This window comes from Lissotriton helveticus, chromosome 4_1 (assembly GCF_964261635.1).
Source record: "Lissotriton helveticus chromosome 4_1, aLisHel1.1, whole genome shotgun sequence".
Lineage (NCBI taxonomy): Eukaryota > Metazoa > Chordata > Amphibia > Caudata > Salamandridae > Lissotriton > Lissotriton helveticus.
Window position 1 is genome coordinate 928,144,418 of NC_136063.1, and position 21,085 is coordinate 928,165,502.

Below are 21,085 nucleotides of genomic sequence, written 5' to 3' on the forward strand. Positions count from 1 at the left end.
GAATAGAGGTCTTCCCTGAGCGCAGAGGTCTACCCGGAACGTATCTCATGAGACGTTGTTTTATGTACTCTGGTGCTTTACCAAAGAGAGCCTTGTGGGCCACACAGAGACATTTGAATTGGACTCTGTACATGACCGGTAGCCAGTGCAACTTTTGGAGCAGGGGGGTGGCGTGAGAGTTTCTAGGCAGGGAGTGGATCAGCCTTGCGGCATCGTTCTGTACTACCTGCAGCTACCTCAACAGCTTCTGTGGCAAGCCGAGGTATAGTGCATTGCCGTAATCCAGTCTTGAAATGACTGTGGCAGATACAATCAATCGCGTGTATTTAACAAGGACCCCCTGAAAGTGCGGATACCATAGTTCCAAGGCCAGGGAATAAGGGTTTATGACAAAAAACAACCTAGGCAACTATACTAAAACAATGTAATAGACACATGGACAAATGGCTACAAATTATTAAGAAAATATATGTTTTATTATAAGTTCTATAAGGACACAACATGTAACATGGTTAAAAAGAAAGCAGTGAACATGTATAAAATCACATAATGTCAATTAGAGAATTCATACATTTGTAACAATTATTATAGACATATATTGAGCAAGTTAAAAGACTAAAAGTGGCAAAATAGGGTCTCTACGCGCGTTTCGGCGAACCAGCGCCTTCTTCTGGAGTAGCCACACAAGTTCTAAAAAAGAGATACATGTAAAAAAGTGCATTAATTGTACATCCTTAAAGATACAAAAAACCATATAACATCCTATATCTTAACATTGTAGCCAATTTGTCCCATCTTTGGTTCATAATTATCTGCATATCCTTTTCTTTTCATTTCCTTGCATTTATCTAGAAAATCATTATGGGGGTGAATAGTTGGATAGGTTATCATACTTCATGTGAGTCTGTTGCTTAATTTTGAATCTTTTTGAAGGAACAGAGTGATAATTACCCAAGAGTAAGTTTCTAACGTTTGATATTATAGTCGTGTACAGGCTTCTTTGCAAGATTTATTATTTTGATACTAAGGGACACACATTTTAATTATATGCATCTTTTCTAGCTTAATATTTCTAGATTTGGAATAGATATCGTATAGATATACGGTACTCACAAGTAATGTTGAACGTTTGCAAAACAACTTGATCAGAAGTATAATTGATGTCCAGATAATAGGTTCAAGGTAGAAAAAGTATTCTAAATTCTTAAAAAGAAAGAAAGAAAGGGTTTTGGAAAAAATGGTAGTCCTCTCAATTAACCTATTCATTCTCAACTGCCTAAAATATATTGGTGCCGGTGGGTAGCTATTTTTGGATTACCTTATTTGATATATCATGTCGTGGTATATCCCGCCAACCGGATGTAAGTCTTGGATGAATCTAGTTCAGTTTTGAATTTCTCCGAATTCTGTTTATGCAAAATGAAGAGAGACATCATAATCCTATTCGGTTATTTTATTTATTCCAACCAATTAATTACGTCATATGCCAACTTTATTCTGTAAATATCTGAAAGAAGGCATTTTATCATCAGTTTAAGGTTTATTCATCAGGTAGTTTGGCATAATTTGTCTATTGCAGAGAAAAGAGGTTAGTTACTGTCTCCCTTTCTTTGTCCATTTTTAAATTGATATCCATTCTAGATAATACGCTTACCTCAGTGGTTTCATGAATCGTTGATATACGATAAATAATTTAAAAGATCTCCCTGCCTATTGGATATAATGGGAAAAATTAAGACCATTATGAGGATCATATGATGGGTTTCAATTCTCCAGTACTTTTTAGGTCTCAAAGGAGATATAATATCTTACCCGAAATATTCGGCAGAGCTCTATGTAGAAGGGTTAAAAGAATCTCCCTGTCAAAACAAGACGGTGACCAATATAAGTACATTTATTATGTTTAACACTAGGTAATATAGTTAATATATATGGGTCGTTTTTCCCGTTTTTTCTATATATTAGTGAAGGGCTTACCTTAAGATTTTTTTTTTTTTTTTTTTTTTTGAGGAGATGTCCCAGGGTTTTGGTAATTTGTTTAAAAGATCTCCCTGCCTATTTAGAAAAAACGAAGATAATGAGGGGGAGTATAAACTTGGTCAGCTTTATCTTATCTTCAAAATTAAAGGAAGCGGGACCTCTTACCCGAAAGCAGATACAATCAATTGCAGGGTAGAGGCTGATAGGATGGGTACCAATTTCTGCAATTGCCTCAATACACCCGTGCAAGAACCAACCACGGCTGCGACTTGGGAAGCCATTGAGAGGTCTGCATCAATGCTCAGGCCGAGACTTTTTACCACCTTACCAGGGGGGGGGAGTAGAACCTAGCTCTGGGGGCCAGTATAGGTTCACTCCAGGGGTTCCCTAGGTTACTGAGGACCAGCACCTCGGTTTTTTCGGCATTCACTTTCAACAGATTGTTGGTCATCCAATTGACCGTGAAGCTAAGCAGATTCCTCACTGATTCCTGAGCCTCAATGGTGTCTTCCAGCTGAACCAGTAGCTGGGTATCATCTGCGTAGTTAAAAACTTCGCAGTTCCGGCTCATGAGCTCCTCAACCAGCGGCTGCAGATAGATATTGAACAGCAGGGGGGATAGAGCTGACCCCTGGGGCACACCCCATGTTACCTCACTAATCCCCGATAGCTGATCACCCAGCTGTACCCTTTGAGTACGACCTGATAGAAAAGATTCCAGCCACTTTAGCACTTGGCCAGTGATCCCCAGCTTCGCGATACGGTCCAGCAGGATGGTATGGCTGACCGTATCGAAAGCCGCCGACAGATCTAAGAGAATCAGGGCGCACGGCTGCTTATTGTCTGCCCTGACTCTCAATTCGTCGGTGACCGCGGCCATTACTAGTTCCGTGCTATGTTGGGATCGGAACCCTGCTTGCCTGGCGTGAAGGAGATGGTGTTCCTCCAAGTAGCCAGACAAAGTGCCTAGGACGTGCTTCTCCAAGAGCTTACTCAGGAAAGGAAGCTGCGAGATAGGTATGTAATTTTTCAAGGCTTTCGGGTCAGTACCAACTTTTTTCAACAGTGGGGAGACCCTAGCTTCCTTCAACTGGACAGGAAGATACATTGTTTCCAGTGAGTTATTAAGTAAACTCAACACCTGGGGCTGGATGCCTGGCAATGCCATTTTAAAAATTCTTGGGGGGCATGGGTCTATAGTGGAGCCAGATTTGGTCTGTCCAACAAGTTCCTCGAGGCGTGTGTCGTCGATAGGAGGAAAGATGCTTAACATCATAGGCGGCACCTGAGCCCCTAGCGTGGACAAAGTGGGGGTAACTAAGCGTGAATTTATATCAGTAATGATATCCTGGACCTTCTGGAGGAAAAAAGTTTGGAATGAATCACAATCTGGCTGATCATTCACAGAAATTATCCCTTTCTGTTGCGTGAGCTCTCTTAGGATCACAAAGGTTTCTCGCTGTAAATTAGTTGCTTCTCTAATTCTTCCCTCGTAGAAGGCTGACTTTCTCTCCAGAATGTCTGCCTTATATTTCGCCAGCAGAGTTTTAAAGGTATGCCACTTTTTGCTTTTTATTTAGTGCTTAACAAGGTGCACACCCCTTCCCACGTGATTATTAGAGTCATGTGATCATAGATAGTAACAACAGACTGTTATCAGTGTCTGCTGTGTAGGTTCAACATTACATATATATATATCCACACAAAGAGTTGCCCCCAAAGATGAAGCCACAGCACAACGTGCTATTCCATTACTCTTTGGATTTATTTAGCCAGAAAGCAGCACACAAACTAGCCAAACGTGTTTCGAGCGTTACGACGCCCTTGATCACTGGCAATGGCGACCCCATCCAAGCAGTCCACCTGAGCACATTTGAAATGTCCCGCCCATGTGGGCGTGTGCTGCTGGAATTATGGTTACTGTAGTCCGCTTGTAAATACAAACCCCAGTGGGTGATGTGGGCCCCCAACAAGTTATGAACAGTCTTATCCCAGTGGGTATGTGCAGAATGAGTCTAAACGCTGGTAACATCCTCCTCGGAGTGGACACGTTGTTCAAGTAGTGCCTCTTCGTCTTTTGCACTACCGACCTGCGATTACAAAGTGGGGCCTCATCGCGGCTGAGCTAGCCGCTTTACATTCACACAAAGAGTTGCCCCCAAAGATGAAGCCACAACACAACGTGCTATTCCATTACTGCTTGGATTTATTTAGCCAGAAAGCAGCACAAAAATGAGCTAAACGCGTTTCGGGCGTTACGACGCCCTTGATCACTGGCAATGGAGACCCCATCCAAGCAGTCCACCTCAGCACATTTGAAATGTCCTGCCCATGTGGGCGTGTGCTGCGGGAATTATGGTTACTATAGTCCGCTTGTAAATACAAACCCCAGTGGGTGATGTGGGCCCCCAACAAGTTATGAACAGTCTTACCCCAGTGGGTATGTGCGGAATGAGGCTAAACGCTGGTAACATCCTCCTCGGAGTGGACACGTTGTTCAAATAGTGCCTCTTCGTCTTTTGCACTACCGACCTGCGATTGCACAGTGGGGCCTCATCGCGGCCGAGCTAGCCGCTTTACATCCATACAAAGAGTTGCCCCAAAGATGAAGCCACAACACAACGTGCTATTCCATTACTCCTTGGATTTATTTAGCCAGAAAGCAGCACACAAATGAGCCAAACGCGTTTCGGGCGTTACGGCGCCCTTGATCACTGGCAATGGCGACCCCATCCAAGCAGTCCACCTGAGCACATTTGAAATGTCCCGCCCATGTGGGCGTGTGCTGCGGGAATTATGGTTACTGTAGTCCGCTTGTAAATACAAACCCCAGTGGGTGATGTGGGCCCCCAACAAGTTATATATATATATATATTTGTATATTGTTTTGTAGGATTTCGTTTTGATAGCATTTCTTATATGTGACAGGCCTGTGAAACGCTCCGATTCACTGTGCACTGCTGATGCACTTAAGAGTGCGCGTTCAGTAGTGTGTGAACTCGAGTTTTCCTACTTTATTTTTCCTTGCAATATTATATAGCGCGAACTCGACAACATGGCATGAGCACAATTTACATTACAGAAGAACACATTCATTTGTGGTAGGCACGGGAAGACAAAGCTATTTGCCTGGAATCACAGGATGTTGAGCTGATGCCGAGATTCGAACGTAGCTCCCCAGCTCTAAAGTTCGCAATTCTAGAACTTGTGGCGGGAGGTGTGTCTAAAAGTGTATGTCGGTGCTGGCCATCAATGAGAGAGACCTGTGCATTTTTTAAATGGGTGGTGAAAAAATATGAGTATGTTGCTGGAGATGTGGGCCGCCGTGCCACCAATGTACTTACGGGGGAGGGTAAACACCCAACTTTCTTTCCGCATACCATCACTCCGCATACTTTCATTACGAAAATACCATGACTCCGCAATGCCATTATAACGCATGGCATTACATTTTATATGCTTTTACCACGCATACATTTACAACGAAATTCGTTGTAAATGCATGAATGGTAAAAGCATGTTTTTTTAAAATGTTTGGATGAGGTAAGTATGAGCATAGGGTTATATGTTTTGGGGTACTGAGGTATATGTTTTGGGGTGATTGGGTATTTTAAGGGTTCAGATATAGTTTTGGGTTATGGGGTGCAGGGGTAGTTTTAGGGTTTAGGGATAGGTATGGGTTTTGGGGTACAGGGGTATTTTTAGGGTTCAGGACTAGGTTTGGGTTTTGGGGTATAGGGGTATTTTTAGGGTTCAGGGGTAAGTTTGGGTTTTGGGGTACAGGGGTATTTTAAGGGTTCAGGGCTAGGTTTGGGTTTGGGGTACAGGGGTATTTTTAGGATTCAGGGCTAGGTTTGGGTTTTGGGGTACAGGGGTATTTTAGGGTTATGGGGTAGGTTTGGGTTTTGGGGTACAGGGTTATTTTTAGGGTTCAGGGCTAGGTTTGGATTTTGGAGTACAGGGGTATTTTTAGGGTTCAGGGGTAGGTTTGGGTTTTGGGGTACAGGGGTATTTTAAGGATTCAGGGCTAGGTTTGGGTTTTGGGGTACAGGGGTATTTTAGGGTTCAGGGGTAGGTTTGGGTTTTGGGGTACAGTGGTATTTTTAGGGTTCAGGGCTAGGTTTGGGTTTTGGGGTACAGGGGTATTTTTAGGGTTCAGGGGTAGGTTTAGATTTTGAGGTACAGGGGTATTTATAGGGTTCAGGGCTAGGTTTGGGTTTTGGGGTACAGGGGTATTTTTAGGGTTGAGGGATAGGTTTGGGTTTTGGGGTACAGGGCATATTTATAGGGTTAAGATGGGTTAGTGTTTAAGGGTGTTGGGGTATTTTAAGGAGTAAGGGTGGGCTATGATTATGGGGTGCAGGGGTATTTAAAGGGAGCAGGGTGGGATTAGCACTCAATATGAGACATGGCATGAAGGGCAGAACGTACCACAGGCCCCCAGCGTTTGTCACGCCCCCAGCACACGCCCACAGCACAACGCAGACACGCCCACAAGGGACTACTTTGCTGGAACGGTTCTTTTACCTTTTAAATGTATATGGTGGGCGTCTGCATAGCCTATGTCCTTCTGCTGCAACTGCCCTTTCCAACGCTGTATTGGGTGTTGTGATTGGTGCTGTGGTTCCTGAGATTACCCGCCTCAAAGGTTTGGGCTCTCTCTTTATTATATTAGTATTGATTTATATGTTCTTTCATTTAAAATCCGGGAAAGCCTTTCTGTTAGAGAGTGTCACACAAATAAAACCCCACGCTTTATTCTGAAAACTGTCTTTTGATGTGCCTCATTTTATGAGACTGAAATCCCTTTCTACGTGTTTATTTTGCTTCGCTGTGTGTGGGCCTCCATGTTGGAGTGCGGTATTTTTTATTATTTGGGAGGGCGAAGCAATACATTTGCTTTGGTGTTTCGTAGAGTGTGAATGAAATTGATGATGGACCTGCAAAGAGTGCAACAGAGTTTTAAAAAGGTCGTTTTAGATATATTAGTTGATATAAATTGTCCTATAGGTGTAGCAATAAACGGTGTGAAGATTAAATGTTTGTCTACTTTATTAGATACGTTTACAGTAGATACAACTAGAGACTTGAAAAAGGTAAATGCAGAAATGGTTGCTATTAGGGCTATGGTTATGCAGAATCGATAAACTTTTGATATTCTTCTGGCAAAGGAGTGTGGAATCTGCAAGGTAATGATGGCCAAAAGGTGCTGTATCTATGTGGCTGATAATATTAGGGTGATTCATTCTTATATTACTAATGTGCTTGTTCTTCAATTTTTCAAAGAATCTGGCCTGTGGGAAGCTGTAGGTTCCTGGTTTAGTGAGTTAGGAATGGGTTTTAATAAGGCTGGTGACTGGAGAAATAATTTGGATGGGTGCACACTGAAGCATATTTTAACACCTGAAATATTTATGTGTTGTGTAATTGTTCTACTTCTTTCTTTTTTTTAGTCTTTTTATTTTCTTTTCTGTAACAACCACATTGTTAATCAAACAGTAACAACAGTTGTCTGGAGGACAATTGCACAGTACGCAACTGCTCAGGCAGCAGCTAGTCCATATGACAATATCCATACATCTTTGACAAAGTGCCACAGTACACATCAAATCACCATTGTAGCTTCATCAAGAGTGTGTTGTATTCATGTCGGTTGATAATATTGCCTGTGAGTCATGCAGGATTTTGTGCTAGCTGAGGGTCCTTAATTGTTCTGTTTCTTTTATTCAAGTTTTCTGAGTATGTGATCAAGAGATGTGGAAACAGATGTAAAAATGGTTTAATGAAAAGGAAGAGGCCCTAAGAGTACGAATTGGAGTATTTTAAGGATCATACCAACAATCATCAGAAGATGACAGATGATAATTCCATGAAGAACAAAAAGTGATGCAGACTGTATGAATTCCTGATTAATAATGTTCTATTAATGTGTTTTATTGATTATAAAATAATCAGAGTGGAGAACTGTGGCAGTGTTTTTCTGGGTATACATTTTTTGTGGGTAAATAGTAACGATTTTTGTGTTAGATCCAATATGCAAATAATGTACTTAAATTATGACATGTCTCATTCTGATTTGCCAAGAATTCTGTATAAGAACCCCTTGTTTCTGACATTGAGACTGATGTTTTAGCTTTCCTCGATGCTACTATGGATGCAACTCATTTGTTTCAAATGTTGTCGCTCATTTTGGACTTAGAAATATTTCTGGTTTTGACTACTCTGTACCACTCTTCATTTTTGGTCTTTATGCCATTTATTCTGTACTACTTGATTATGAGATTCTAATAATAAAATCCTCCTCCAACGTCCCCTTGGCTGGCAACAGCGTGAGCTTCTCCACAAGTAAAGGTGAAATTCCTGAAGGTTTGGGCTCCTTGCAACCATGCAGTGACCTTTTTATTGCAAGAATTAACCGCCCACGATGCTCGCCAATGCTCCAGTGAGACCTGCTCTTAGTGCGGACAGTGTCTGTCCTCAACAACTGGCAATGTGAGACCTGCACTTAGTGTCAATAGCAACCATCTGCAACATTCATAACCATGAAGCTCCAGCAATGCTGGCTCTCGCACTAGAAAAACAAGCATACGTGATGCATGACCTGCTCTTCGCGCCTAAAGTCTCTTCCTTGCAGCCTCCTCCAATGCAAATGGAACTATTGGCACCAGACTTAAGAAGGTAAAATATCTGAGAGATTAACTTGGTCCTTGTATCTGATCTGCACTCCATTGAGCTTGGCCTGAACGTGTGACTTTCCCACAGTCTAGTGCAACCACATACCCATGAGTGGTGCTTTCTACTTCTTGGTGATATTTTCACTTAAAATAAAAAAATCAATATCTCTGGTTCTACTGATGGATGTTTGTTATTCTTGTCTCATTTTATTTATTAAAATTGACTTAATTTTCTTAATTGGTTCGGATTTTTTTTTATGGTGTGTTGTCGTTTTATAACTGTTTGTGTACTCCATAAGTACTTTAACTCTAGCCTCTAAGTTAAACCTGACTGCTTTTTTGGCTTCTGCATAGGTTTAGTGGTTTTTGAGGTTCATCCTTCCAAGGATTGTGATTGTTGCTCTAGAGGGGCATCCACCCCCCTCCACTAGCAACCCACTTTTTTGCAAGTACCATAGTACACTTCCCATATAGATCCTTAGATCTCAGAGCTCATGTTTAGTGTGGCCAAAGGCTTTGGTCACCTTGAAAATGCCAAATATGTGTAGGGTTATCCCTGAAAACCTTTATTCCATTGGTTGGGGCATTCCCTTGGGTCATTCCCACCCCTTAGTTCGTGTTTGGCGTGAATGTTGTTGTAGTATCTCCAGACACCCACTGCGGAAAACCCCTGGACTTGTGGATGAATAGAAGAGGGCTGAACCCAGTGTGTGGGACCTCTTCAACCCAGATCAAAGATGTGGAATCCAAGTGTCTTAAGGTTCACTTACTGATGAAGCTTCAGGGATACAACAAGTTACAAGAGGTCTTTTTCTGCAACTGCCCAACTGACCATTGGCAACTGGACATAGACAGGACCATGATTGTTAATGTTAATGTTCGTGGTATTTGTAGAGCGCAACTGTTACCCAAAGGTGTCCTGGCGATGTGTGAAGGCCTGCTGTGGTCTGGGGCAGTGTGAGAGTTAAGAAAAAAAATAATTAGAGGACAGCCATGTTTTTAATTCTTTCCTGAAGGCCATGAGGTTGGACATTTTTCTCATGGATAGCGGAAGGAAATCCAGGATTTAGCCACATTAACAATTAAGCTTCTACCGCCCAAGTTGGCTTTTTTTACCCTAGGGACAGCTTGCATGCAGTCCCGCAACCTTGACGCCGTTTCCTGAACATCATCTGGTAGTAAAGTCACCACAAGTTGGGTGTGCTCCGTGTAGGAGGTCAGGGTGAGCCCAAAGGATTCGATCAGGGGTGCTAGCAATGGTACATAAATATTAAAAAGTGTTGGGCTCAATGATGAACCCTGCGGTACCCCACAGGGTAATGAGAAGGATTCGTCTTCGAATTCACTGAGGGACACTGTTTGCATTCTGTAGCTAGAAATGATTTAAGGAGCTTCCAGGCAGTACCCTTGACTCCTATCTCATTGTTGGGCATTCATATTTCTTTCAATTATTTTTGCCAGGAGTGGTAATCTGGATATTGGTCTAAAATTATTTGGATCATTAGTGTCCAGGCTGGGTTTCTTCAGTAGGGGCAGGATTGATGCATGTTTCCAGTCTTTGGGAAAGTAACCTTCTAAGTATATTGTATTGATGATGGGAGCCAGTATCCGGGAAACAGTCTCTGCTGCCAGTTTTACTACAGTACATGGACAAGGAACATAAGGAGAGCCAGACTTCACGTTCTCCAGTAGATTGTAGGTGTGTGGCTCTGTTAAGGGGGCAAAGTTGTTTAGTTGTGGGGCGTCGAGAGCTGATTTAATCTGATCTTTACCCAAATCGGAATTTATTTTGGGAGAAGAGTCCGAGAAGGTTGAAAAAATACAATTGACTTTGTCGACAAAAGAATTTGTCAATTTTATTACACAGCTCCAGAATATCCCAGAGTTGCTGGGATATTCTGTACGCGAGGGTGTGCTAAGGAGTTTACTATTTTTAAAAGCTCTTTAGGCAAGTTTTTGGCCGAGTTGATTTTTTTAATCCTCTTCCTTGTATCTCTTCCTCTAGTTTTTTTCCTGGAGTTTGCAGGTCAACTTTTGGCCCCACAGCTCTTTAGAATACCAAGGGGAGGAAGGTTGTTGTCTGGTATGGCTAAGGTGTTTTATAGGTGCAAGCTTATTCCTTGCCAATTCCAACCAACTAGTGTATGATCTGGTTGCCTCATGCGGATTGCTAGGTGTTAGGATAGTAGTAGAGGTTATTAATTTGTTCAGTTCCTCTGCTTCTATTTTATTCCAAGCCCTTTTATATGAATATTTTGTTAATGATTTTGGAGCTGTACGTTCTGGCAAAGAGCTCCAATATGACTGCTGAGTGGTCAGACGAGACTAAAGGACGGATGCTCTTGAAAGAAAGCTGCCTATTGTTTGAAAAAATGCCGTCTAGCGTGTGACCGGCCTGGGAACCGCTCCAACACCCACCGACCACGCACGCAACCTAGGGGCCATCCTCGACTCCACCCTCTCCATGACTAAACAAGTCAACGTCGTCTCCTCCTCCTGTTTCAACACCCTCCGTATGCTCCGTAGGATCTACAAGTGGATCCCCACTGAAACGAGAAGAACAGTCACCCAGGCTCTTGTCAGCAGCAGGTTGGACTATGGAAATGCCCTCGCAAGAGCCTCGGCCAAACTCCTGAGACGGCTCCAACGCATCCAGAACGCCTCTGCACGCCTGATCCGAAACATGCCTCGCCGCAGCCACATCACACCCCACCTGAGAGACCTGCACTGGCTCCCGGTCAACAAGAGGATAACCTTCAAGCTTGTCACCCACGCACACAAGGCACTCCACAACACCGGACCAACATACCTCAACAGACGACTCAGCTTCTACACCCCCATCCGCCAGCTCTGCTCCGCCGACCTCGCCCTCGCTACAGTCCCCCGCTTCCGAAGAGCAACCTCAGGTGGCAGATCGTTCTCCCACCGTGCCGCCAAGACCTGAAACACCCTCCCCATCCACCTACGGCAGACTCAAGACCTGCTGACCTTCAGAAAACTCCTCAAGACCTGGCTTTTCGAGCAGTAGCAGCATTCCCCACCCCACCCCAGCGCCTTGAGACCCTCACGGGTGAGTGGTGCGCTTTACAAATGATATGATTGATTGATGGCTTCTCTGATAACCTTTTGCTCTAGGTTTCCACCCTTCATCAGATCAAGCAGACTAAAAGTGTCCGGATCAGAAGGCAATTCAAGATGATAGTTAAAATCTCCTAGAATGGTATAGGAGTTTCTGCTAATCTCCCTTTCTGATATGCTGCTTGCTTGTATTAAAAATTGTCCTCTTGGGCCAGGTGGTCTGGAGATAAGGGTGCCTCTAAAAGTGTAATGGTGCAGAAGTTTGAGACAAAATTCAGACACTTCACATTCCTCAATATCTAGTGGATTGAAGGACGCTGTAATGGATCTGTGGTAAATGACCGCTAGCCCTCCCCTTTCTTCTTTTGTCTATTTAGCGTGTAACAGAGATAGTCTGGGGGTGTGGCCTTTACTAAGTCTGGTCCGGACTCCTGATCCCATGATTCGGTGATGAACACTACGTGACATTTCTCATCTTCAATAAGCAATTTCAAGGCTATGTTTTACCAAGGACCTTGCGTTAAAGAGGGAGAATTTCAGAACACAGGGGGTATCCATTTCGATTGATAGATGTTTGGGACTTGAGTTTGCTATTGGCTGATGCATAAACTGTGGTATCTTTGTGTTGCAGGTCATTTGATCCTGAGGTTGTAAAACGTCTGGGTGAACCTCACAACAGTTTAGAGTGGAAGTAGTTAAATTAAGCAGTAACACAAGCGCCTGCATCCCCTGTGGTGATAGGAAGACCTTCCCCTTCAGAGGCCCCAAACCTTGATGGTACCCCCATTCAAGCCAAGTTCAGTGAATAGCTTTGAGATATGTTAGATTCAGGGGCCCCTCATGAGATTCTGCAGTGGTGCCCCATCGCTTTGCGCTTTATCACCAACCGGGCCTCCTTTTTGGCCTCTGTCTGACATCCTGTGAGTCTCTAAGTGCCTCCTGTGAGGTTTTGGGGTACTTTAGATGTTTAGAAAGACACATGTCCCCCAGCACTCAACAATATTACTACAACATTGATTTTTTAAATTGAAACACCAGATCTATGTATTTGATCAATCACTCAAATCACAGGATATGGCAATATTTGGATTTGTACTAGGGCTCTCTCAAATGTATTAATCAGTGTGACATTTAGTCAATACATACTGTACATATATTCATACAAGCAACGAATAGCACGGTGAAATAGAGACATGACAGCCGACTCGTGTTTCGTTACCTTCGTAACTTCTTCAAGGCTGCAATAATAGTAATAGCATTTGTAAATAATTGATTTAAGAGACATTTAGTAAATACATATGGATCAACACAGTACCGCTTTATACAAAGAAAATAGAGGCAAAGGCCCAAGTGAAGAAAATCTCAGAGTGATGTGAGAGAGTATAAAAAAGCTATAGCATTAGTGAGACTTGTTCATATCAATCAATGGGCCATTACATCATTATCAATAGGGATAGTAGGACATGTGGGAAAATAATACTTAAGTGTAGTAAAATCTGGTAAGGAAAGGTAGATATACTCAGAAGGCAACTTGCAGAGCAAGCAACACCTGAAAGCGAGTACTATTCATGGTAAAACACTTTTTTTTAAAATACAGCATGCTGGAATCCAAGCCCAATTTCATATGGTAAGGAGGGATCTAACCTTAGCTACTACATAAGGGGGACGATCTTCAAATGTTCAGAGACAATCCACCAATGTCGTGTTATCTTTATAACGAAAAAGAGTAGCCAAGAAATAAGTCCTGAGACATTAAGGTAAATAGTTATATGTAGCACGTATGTCCTTAATGACTAGTTAAGAGAAGATAAGGTATAAATAAGCACCTTATACGTGCTGTTTGAAATCGGTTGATGTCTTTCAAACGTCGTGGACGAGCCACAGGGAGAAACTATTTCAGAAGTTCATGTGGTCTAGACTTCTCAACTGAGATTGCAAACACTTAAGTAAAATAAAACGGTGAGTAAAAGAAGAAAAGAAGCTGCAGGTATGGTCCGATTTAAATAACTATGAAAAGTCACTCGCATTAAAGTGCCAGTCAGTGAAAGCGGAGGGTATGGGCATGAACTTGTCACAATTCATGAGTCGATTCTTCAAATAGGTAGTACTCCATTCCTAATATGTGGAAGGTTGTCCTGGTAATCCAAATATAAGCCATATGTACAAAATGATATATCGAAAGTTTGCGCTTAGTGTTCGAAAAGACATTAGTGCTAATGTGTCATTTACGTTAAAATACGTTGTATGCCTGTAAGCTGCGTGATTAAAAAAGTAGAGGTACATGCAATGTGCAATTGAAGGGCAGTGATACATCCTTCTAGATAAAAGGAAATTCCGTAAGTTAGATGTGGAAATTTTAGATTGTATAGTTATGTTATTTCACTATCTATTTACTGCAGTATAACAAATGCCAGTACCAAAGTGTAAATGCCCCAGTTTCTGTAGTGACATTTTAAGAGAATTCACCAAATAAATGTACAATTGCTAAATGTTTAATACAGTTTGAGAGCCTGTACTAAAATATGAAGCACCCAAATATCTATAGTAAACATTAGAAGAGTTTGCCAAGTAATATAAGGTCTATCATACTATGTTAAGCTGAGTCCCAGAGGGCGCCCAACCCATTTAAGAGGTAGAAGAGAAGAAGGTAAAAGGTCTGAAGTAAATAAACCTTACTTATAATTCTATTGTTTGTCAACTCTGGGTTGAAGTATGCCACTGTTAATAAAACTGAAATACCTGAATATAGTTACAAAAACGTCCCCAAAGTCGGGCTGTTTGAGCTAAAGTTACATAAAACATTTCAGGGAAAAGTGTTTCCCTAATGGCAGCACAAACACTTACCCATAACTATTCAGATAAGTCCGCTGTCTCGTGGAATACTGGTTCAAGTAAGAAACCAGGTGCAAGTGAAGCCTTCGTATTTAAAGGTAAGCAGCAGGTGTGGAGGTTCATCTGACCCAGGAAGTAAAAAATGGCAGACAGGCATTGATCTTAAAAATAGAGAAGAGACTAGTGAGTAAAATGTTGGGTGCATGGCGGCCATTTTGAAGTGGATCCCCATGCCTATAGTTACTATGAGGAACGTAAACTTAACACTAAGGAGGGACATTAGTGTAAAACTGCCAGAGAGATCTATATCAATTATTCTCTCAGTAATTTTGAAGTAAAAAATGGCAAACGGGCATCGACTAGTAAGTCCATTTTGGATGCATGGCTGCTATTTTAGAGAGGCAAACAGGCACCAATTTCAGAAATAGAAAAGAGACTTGTAAGTCTATTTTGGATGCATGGCGGCCATTTTGGAGTGGGTCTCCAAGCCCAGTAGTTACTGTGAGGAACTTAAGCGTACCAGTAAGGAAGTATAAAGCTGCCAGAGAGATCTATATCCATTATTCTTTCAGTTATTTAGACGTATGCGACTCAAGAAAATAAAGGTGACAATAGGAAGCGTGAAAAGTAGTAAAAGAGGGACTCCTGCACTTGTATCAAGTGCATGACTGCCATTCAGAGTGGGTACCCGATCACAGTGGATATAGCAAGGAATTTATAAGTGAAGGGAAATGCGATATTAAAACACAGCCAGAGTGTTGAGAACCAAGTTCAAAGGTCAAAAGTCCATAGTTGTATACAGATCAAAAAGTATAAGGCACCAAGTGTATCAATAGGTCAAAGACAAGTGGTATCCCAGTCTCTTGTTTAGTGCGAGCAATGCGTCTGTAAATATAGATGTGGGATAGTATAGATGTGACAGACAACCCCAAGTGTATCCCTAAGCCCATTTGTAAGAGGTATACAGTAGTAGGTTGACACATTAGTTGGGATAACCTGTCCATATTGACTGTCTATCACAAGTAACAGAGCTATCAATTCTTAGAACAGAAAACAGTAATAGTAAAGTGATAGTCAGTATACATCAAGTCCCCGCATTCCCAACCTATTACACCATACATAAACAGTGCAATGTTATAAAAGTACATTTTAATACACATTAAGAAGTAACATTCTGTCATCAGGGCTACCCATGCCTTGGTGTAGAAATGTTATTCTGTTAGAAACACATGTAGTTCCCTGCCAATGTTCAGGCTCATCTCCACAGCCCGTAACTTCAAAATCCATTATGTTTCTGCTCGTCTAAGCACTAGTGTCCTGTCCCCACACCTTGGATGGCAAGGTATTTGCATTATCCCATGAAATCGGATATTGGTCATTGTCATGGAAGGGTGTACCGTGTTAAAGTGGACCGCAACAGGATACTCCGTGCTGTTATTACGTATGGCCCTCATGTGTTCCTGAATTCGCTCCTTTAAGTGACGTATTTGCTATCAATGTATATAAGTCCACCTTGGCACCTAATGCAATACACAACAAATCTCGAATTTCAAATAATGAATTGCTGTATTGAGTGTGTTGTGGCAGTGTTATACTGGAATTCCGTGAGTTTGTTATATGCAAAGAGGCAGATATTGTGTTATGCTCATTTATAGAAGGCCTCAGAGAGCCATATGGCGCTCGGAGTCTTGGGTGGTAAATACCTAGAGCACAGAATATCCCGCAATGTTTTCCCCCTTCAATGTACAACTCTAGGTTTGTTGGGAATGTGTTTCTCAAGTGTTTTGTCCAATGTCAGCAGGTGCCAGTGTCTGAGTAAGATATTGTAAATGACATGGCTCTGGGTGTTGTATCCCGTGATAAAAGTTAGTTTGGTGTCCTTCTTTTTCTTCCAGCCCCTGTTTTTGTTTTTAAGTAATGTAACCCTAGAGGACTTTGTCTGGATTGGTCAAGCACTGATCGTGAGTAGCCCCTACACATAAACCTTTCTTCCAATTTGTCAAGTTCCCTGTAGAAAATGGCATCCTCACTGCAGTTCCTCCTAATACTGGTCATTTCTCAAAATGAGATTGCATTTATCTGGGTTATCGGATGAGCACTACCAGCATGCAAGATTGAGTTATATGCTGTGGGTTTTCTGTAGATTCGAGACATGATTTTATTGTCTTTAATGTATATTTCCCACGTTCAAAAAATGTATCTCTAACCCTTCAAACTTATGAGTAAATTTCAAATTGTAAATGTTATGGTTGAGATGTTCTGTCAAACGTACTAGCTGTAACTCACTACCTGCCAAAATCATGAAAATATTGGCTATGTACCTTCCCCAGTAAATTATATGTTCTGTTAGTTCTGGTGGGCTGGTTGACCAAAGGTGCTTCTGTTCAAATTTGCCCATGTAAAGGTTGGCATATGATGGTGAAAATGTTGACCTCATCGCGACACCCATTGCTTGCCTGAACCAGACTCCTTGATAGAGGAAGACATTGTTCTCTAAGACAAGACCTGTCAGGTCTATTAGCATTTCTGTATTTTCGTACAAGGTAGTGTCTCTCTGGGACAAGGTGTCTTTCGATGCCTGAAGTCCTTGCTCTAGTGGTATGCTAGTATACAAGGAACAAACGTCAAATGTAACTAGTGTGAATTCCCTTGTCCATTCAATGTCTTCTAATGTATTAAGAAGGTCACCAGTATCTCTGATGTAAGATGGAAGATTGTGAACAAAAGGTTGTAGGAAAACATCCACAAACTCAGATATGTGCTCTGTTGGTTAACCAATGCCCAAAATGAAAGGCCTGCCTGGTGGAAAATGTCCTGGTTTGTCTATTTTAGGCAGTATATTGAGACAGGGTGCCCTAGGTGAGTGAGTAAACAAGTACTTAAACTCTACATCTGTGATAAGGCCCTGTTGCCTCAAAAATGTATAATTCTGCTCAACGTGTCTAGTAATCTCATTGATAGGGTTGTTATCGAGTTTGATATAACCCTTCCCATCCCTAAGTTGTCTTTCTATTTCTTGTATATATTCATTATCTACCATAATCACTATATTTCCTCTCTTGTCTGACTCCTTAATAACAATGTCTGACTTGTCCGCAAGTCCCTGCAGGGCAAGGTTTTCCTTTTTGGTTGGGTTGTACCCAGAACGTTTGTGTGTAATAGAGAATCTGTCCTCTAGTAGGTATAAATCATTGGTCACAGCCCTGTGAAAATAGTCTATTATATTGTCTGATAGTAGCGTGGGAATGAAAACTGATTTCTGTTTCAGACCACTGTCTGTATTAAGGTTGGGCATTATGTATAGATCTGATAGGATTTCAAGAATGGATGGAGGAGTGTTAGTGCAGTCATCAAGAGATAAGAGTAACTACAGGTCTTGCATTTCCTCGATAGTTTTATTACTCCTGTGGTGTATTGGGACTAAAACGACTAAGGGCCTTATCATGAGTTTGACGGTCTTGAAGCAGCCCGCCACGCCAGCGCCCCACTCCAAGCCTGCCAAACCAATACAGTAGCTGCCCACTGGATTCCAACTGGAATCGAGGCCAGGCGGTTCTGCCCTGCAGGAACTGAGGATGCATGCATACAGGGGGCACACCATGTGCCCCACTGTATGCATCCCCTGGTGCCACATATTTCATGGTAGTCACACTGCCATGAAAACTGTGGCGGCGACCAATCTAGTAATATGCATGGCAGTGCTGCAGCAGCCCTGCCAGTATATTACCAGCCTCATACCACTGCAAGACCACCAGGGATCACAAATCCCTGGGGGTAGCACTGGTTCTGTGATGGTCTGACTGCCAACATTGAATATGGCGGGTGGACCGCCACTACGACTACTGCAGTCCTATATACCGCCACAGCTGTAATAAGGCCCTCAGTCAGAAGGTAAAATCTTTTACCCTCAGGTTAATTTAGTGACTTTAATGTTTCAACCTAACAAGGATTGTGATTATTACTTGAAGTGGGTACTTACCCTCTTATGTAATAGCCCAAGTTCTTACACAGTTTCACACATATGATAGAGGATAATACTTTTTATAAATACAGAGAGTTGCAGGTTATCGCCTGTTGACAGTGCATGTCGTGTATGAATTCTTTGCTTTCTATATTTGAATTTTGTGCTCCTCACTACCAATATGTATGATCTTGATCACATCTCATCATTTCTTTTAGTTTAAATCTGCTGATATTTTTTTGCTGTTTAGAATAAACCATGAGAGATACATCAAATAATGTGCACCTACTGATCCCATTGTTGTGAGAAATCCTTGTTCAATACCCAAACTGTGCCAGCTGACATCTGCCACCATGTGCGAGGCAATCCCGAACAGAAAGGCTACCAGCTTCTCTGTATCCTGTGGGATAATTAAAGACTTGTTAAGGTGACTTGAACCAGACACTGTATAGACTTAGAGAAACTGCAAAAATATCTGATGACCATTTCTGGTGAACACTATATATAAGGTACATGTATTTTGAACTTCCATCAGCCCACCAGACACATCAGCTCTGTGTTCCTTTCTTTAGACTTCTCCCCCGCATTCCGACATAGCAGACACAGAGAGCACTCTTTCTTCTACATATCAGCGAAGACATGGAATGAGCCACCCTTTCTTCTATGGACCCCCCATCTCATTCAGAGTTCCAAATGTTCCTGAAGACCTGGCTATTGAGTTACCCAACTGCACCCTGCCAATGCCGGGATACCCCTCTCGGGGTACAAGAAGAGCTCTAGAACTCTACTAATTGAATAAACGATTAAAAGCCAACTAAGAAATTCAATGCAAAAACCAAAGGTTAAACTGAATTAATTGTGAGGTGAAAATGGCAGCTGCTACATTACATTTTAAAGTGAAAAAAACCACTGAAATTCACAAGTTATAGTTAACTGAAGTAACTATTACTCAAGCCTTGAAATAACTATAACTTGCACCCTTGCCATGCACTGCTTTTTCCATAACATACGGCCCGATTCACAGAACTAACTTAAGAAAAAATCCTAAATTTACTACCATTTTGGTATTCATGTGTGTGTGTGTATGTGTGTGTGTGTGTGTGTGTGTGCGTGCATGAATGGGGCCGTGCGTGCCTGCGTGTGTGTGTGTGTGGGTGTCACCACCCAAGCATCAGACCTATCCCTCATCCCTAAAGCCCCAACATTCTTTGTGCTCACCTGGGCCCTATAACCTTCCCAACCTCTTCTCATGCCAAGGGAATGGAAATGTGGATTCTTTTATGTCTAGTTTGCCTTATGGTCTAGAGTGGAGGAATATATCTATTTTCTCTTACTTGTCATGATGAATTGTTGCATTATTGGGGATCGAGGCATCCGACAACCAAGAAACCCTACTAAACATAGGCATCTCTGAAACCTAGACACCCAAAGGCGTCAAAGGTGGTGTGGCTTGTATGGTAGCCACTACGTTTCCTTACCCAGGATGCTCTGCAAACTTCACACTTTGGCAAAAATCACCTATTACCCTTCTTATTTCAGTGAAAGAAATTTTGGGAATCTGGGGGTCTGCAAACTTCCTACCACCCAGGGTTCCCACACATGAAACAGTACCTCACTTGTGCAGCTGGACCTAGCGTCCATGGCTGGAAAGGTCCCAAAATGCAATGTGGTGACAACAAACCTTCCCCATAAAATTCAACCGATTTTGGCAATGTGGGTAGCCAGGGTACTTGGGTAGGGGATAGGCGATTACCCAGCGAAACCTACCAAGCCCATACAATTTCAAAACCTAGACACTCAAGGCAGTCCGCAGGGGCGTGACTTGTGTGAATCTCACTGTTTTCTTACTCAGAATGCCATGAAAAAATCAAACAGTTCCTAAAATCACACATTTTCCCCACATTTATGAACAGCACTTTTCCCCATTTGTTTCACCAAAATCCAACATTTTGCTGTGCTTTGGCTATGTTCTAAGGGCCCAAGTCCGACGCAGTTTGAAAATCTTACCGACCGAATCGGGTTGGGAATGGTTTCAGATCAACTCAATGCATCAGATGCTTTTAGATACGATTTTGTTGGACTCTCATTGACGTCAATGGGAGTGTACATTCTTACCGAATGCATGGGATCCCTTTGAAGAAAGGGGTGGCTGGGGAAACTCGGGAACCCTGTGTTGGGCACCCTCTGGTGCATGCCACACTGTGCTGCACACTCGGTAACTCTGGGCATTAAGCTTGCCTCATCTCTACAACGGCCCCCCACAGACGCCGGGGATGCCTGGTTTCACCCTGGAGATACCTTAGAAAGGGACCATCTCACAGGGAAAACCAGGACGGGTTCCCCAGCGGTCCACAGCGCCAGGACACTCGGGTAGAGTAACAGTGCGCTTTACAAGTATACAACATTTACATTTACATGGCTGGTAAGGGGGACCCATGGGTACCCCCAAGGGCCTGATTGAGAAGGCTACGGGTGCAGGGAAGCCCACTACGGGCCCCCAAAGCATCGTAATTGGTTGTTCGGAAACCCGAACCGTAGAGTAGTTGAATTCTGCTCCGTA

At 42.5% G+C, this 21,085-nt stretch overlaps 1 protein-coding gene across 1 annotated transcript in view; it reads right to left on the reverse strand.

The window, feature by feature from the left end:
• GPLD1 (glycosylphosphatidylinositol specific phospholipase D1) overlaps positions 1–21,085 on the reverse strand; it is a 586,386-nt gene that overhangs the window by 455,890 nt on the left and 109,411 nt on the right. The window contains exon 5 of the mRNA XM_078685714.1: positions 18,815–18,925. Within this exon, the coding sequence (XP_078541840.1) occupies positions 18,815–18,925 (111 nt within the window). The remainder of the gene's footprint in view (positions 1–18,814; positions 18,926–21,085) is intronic.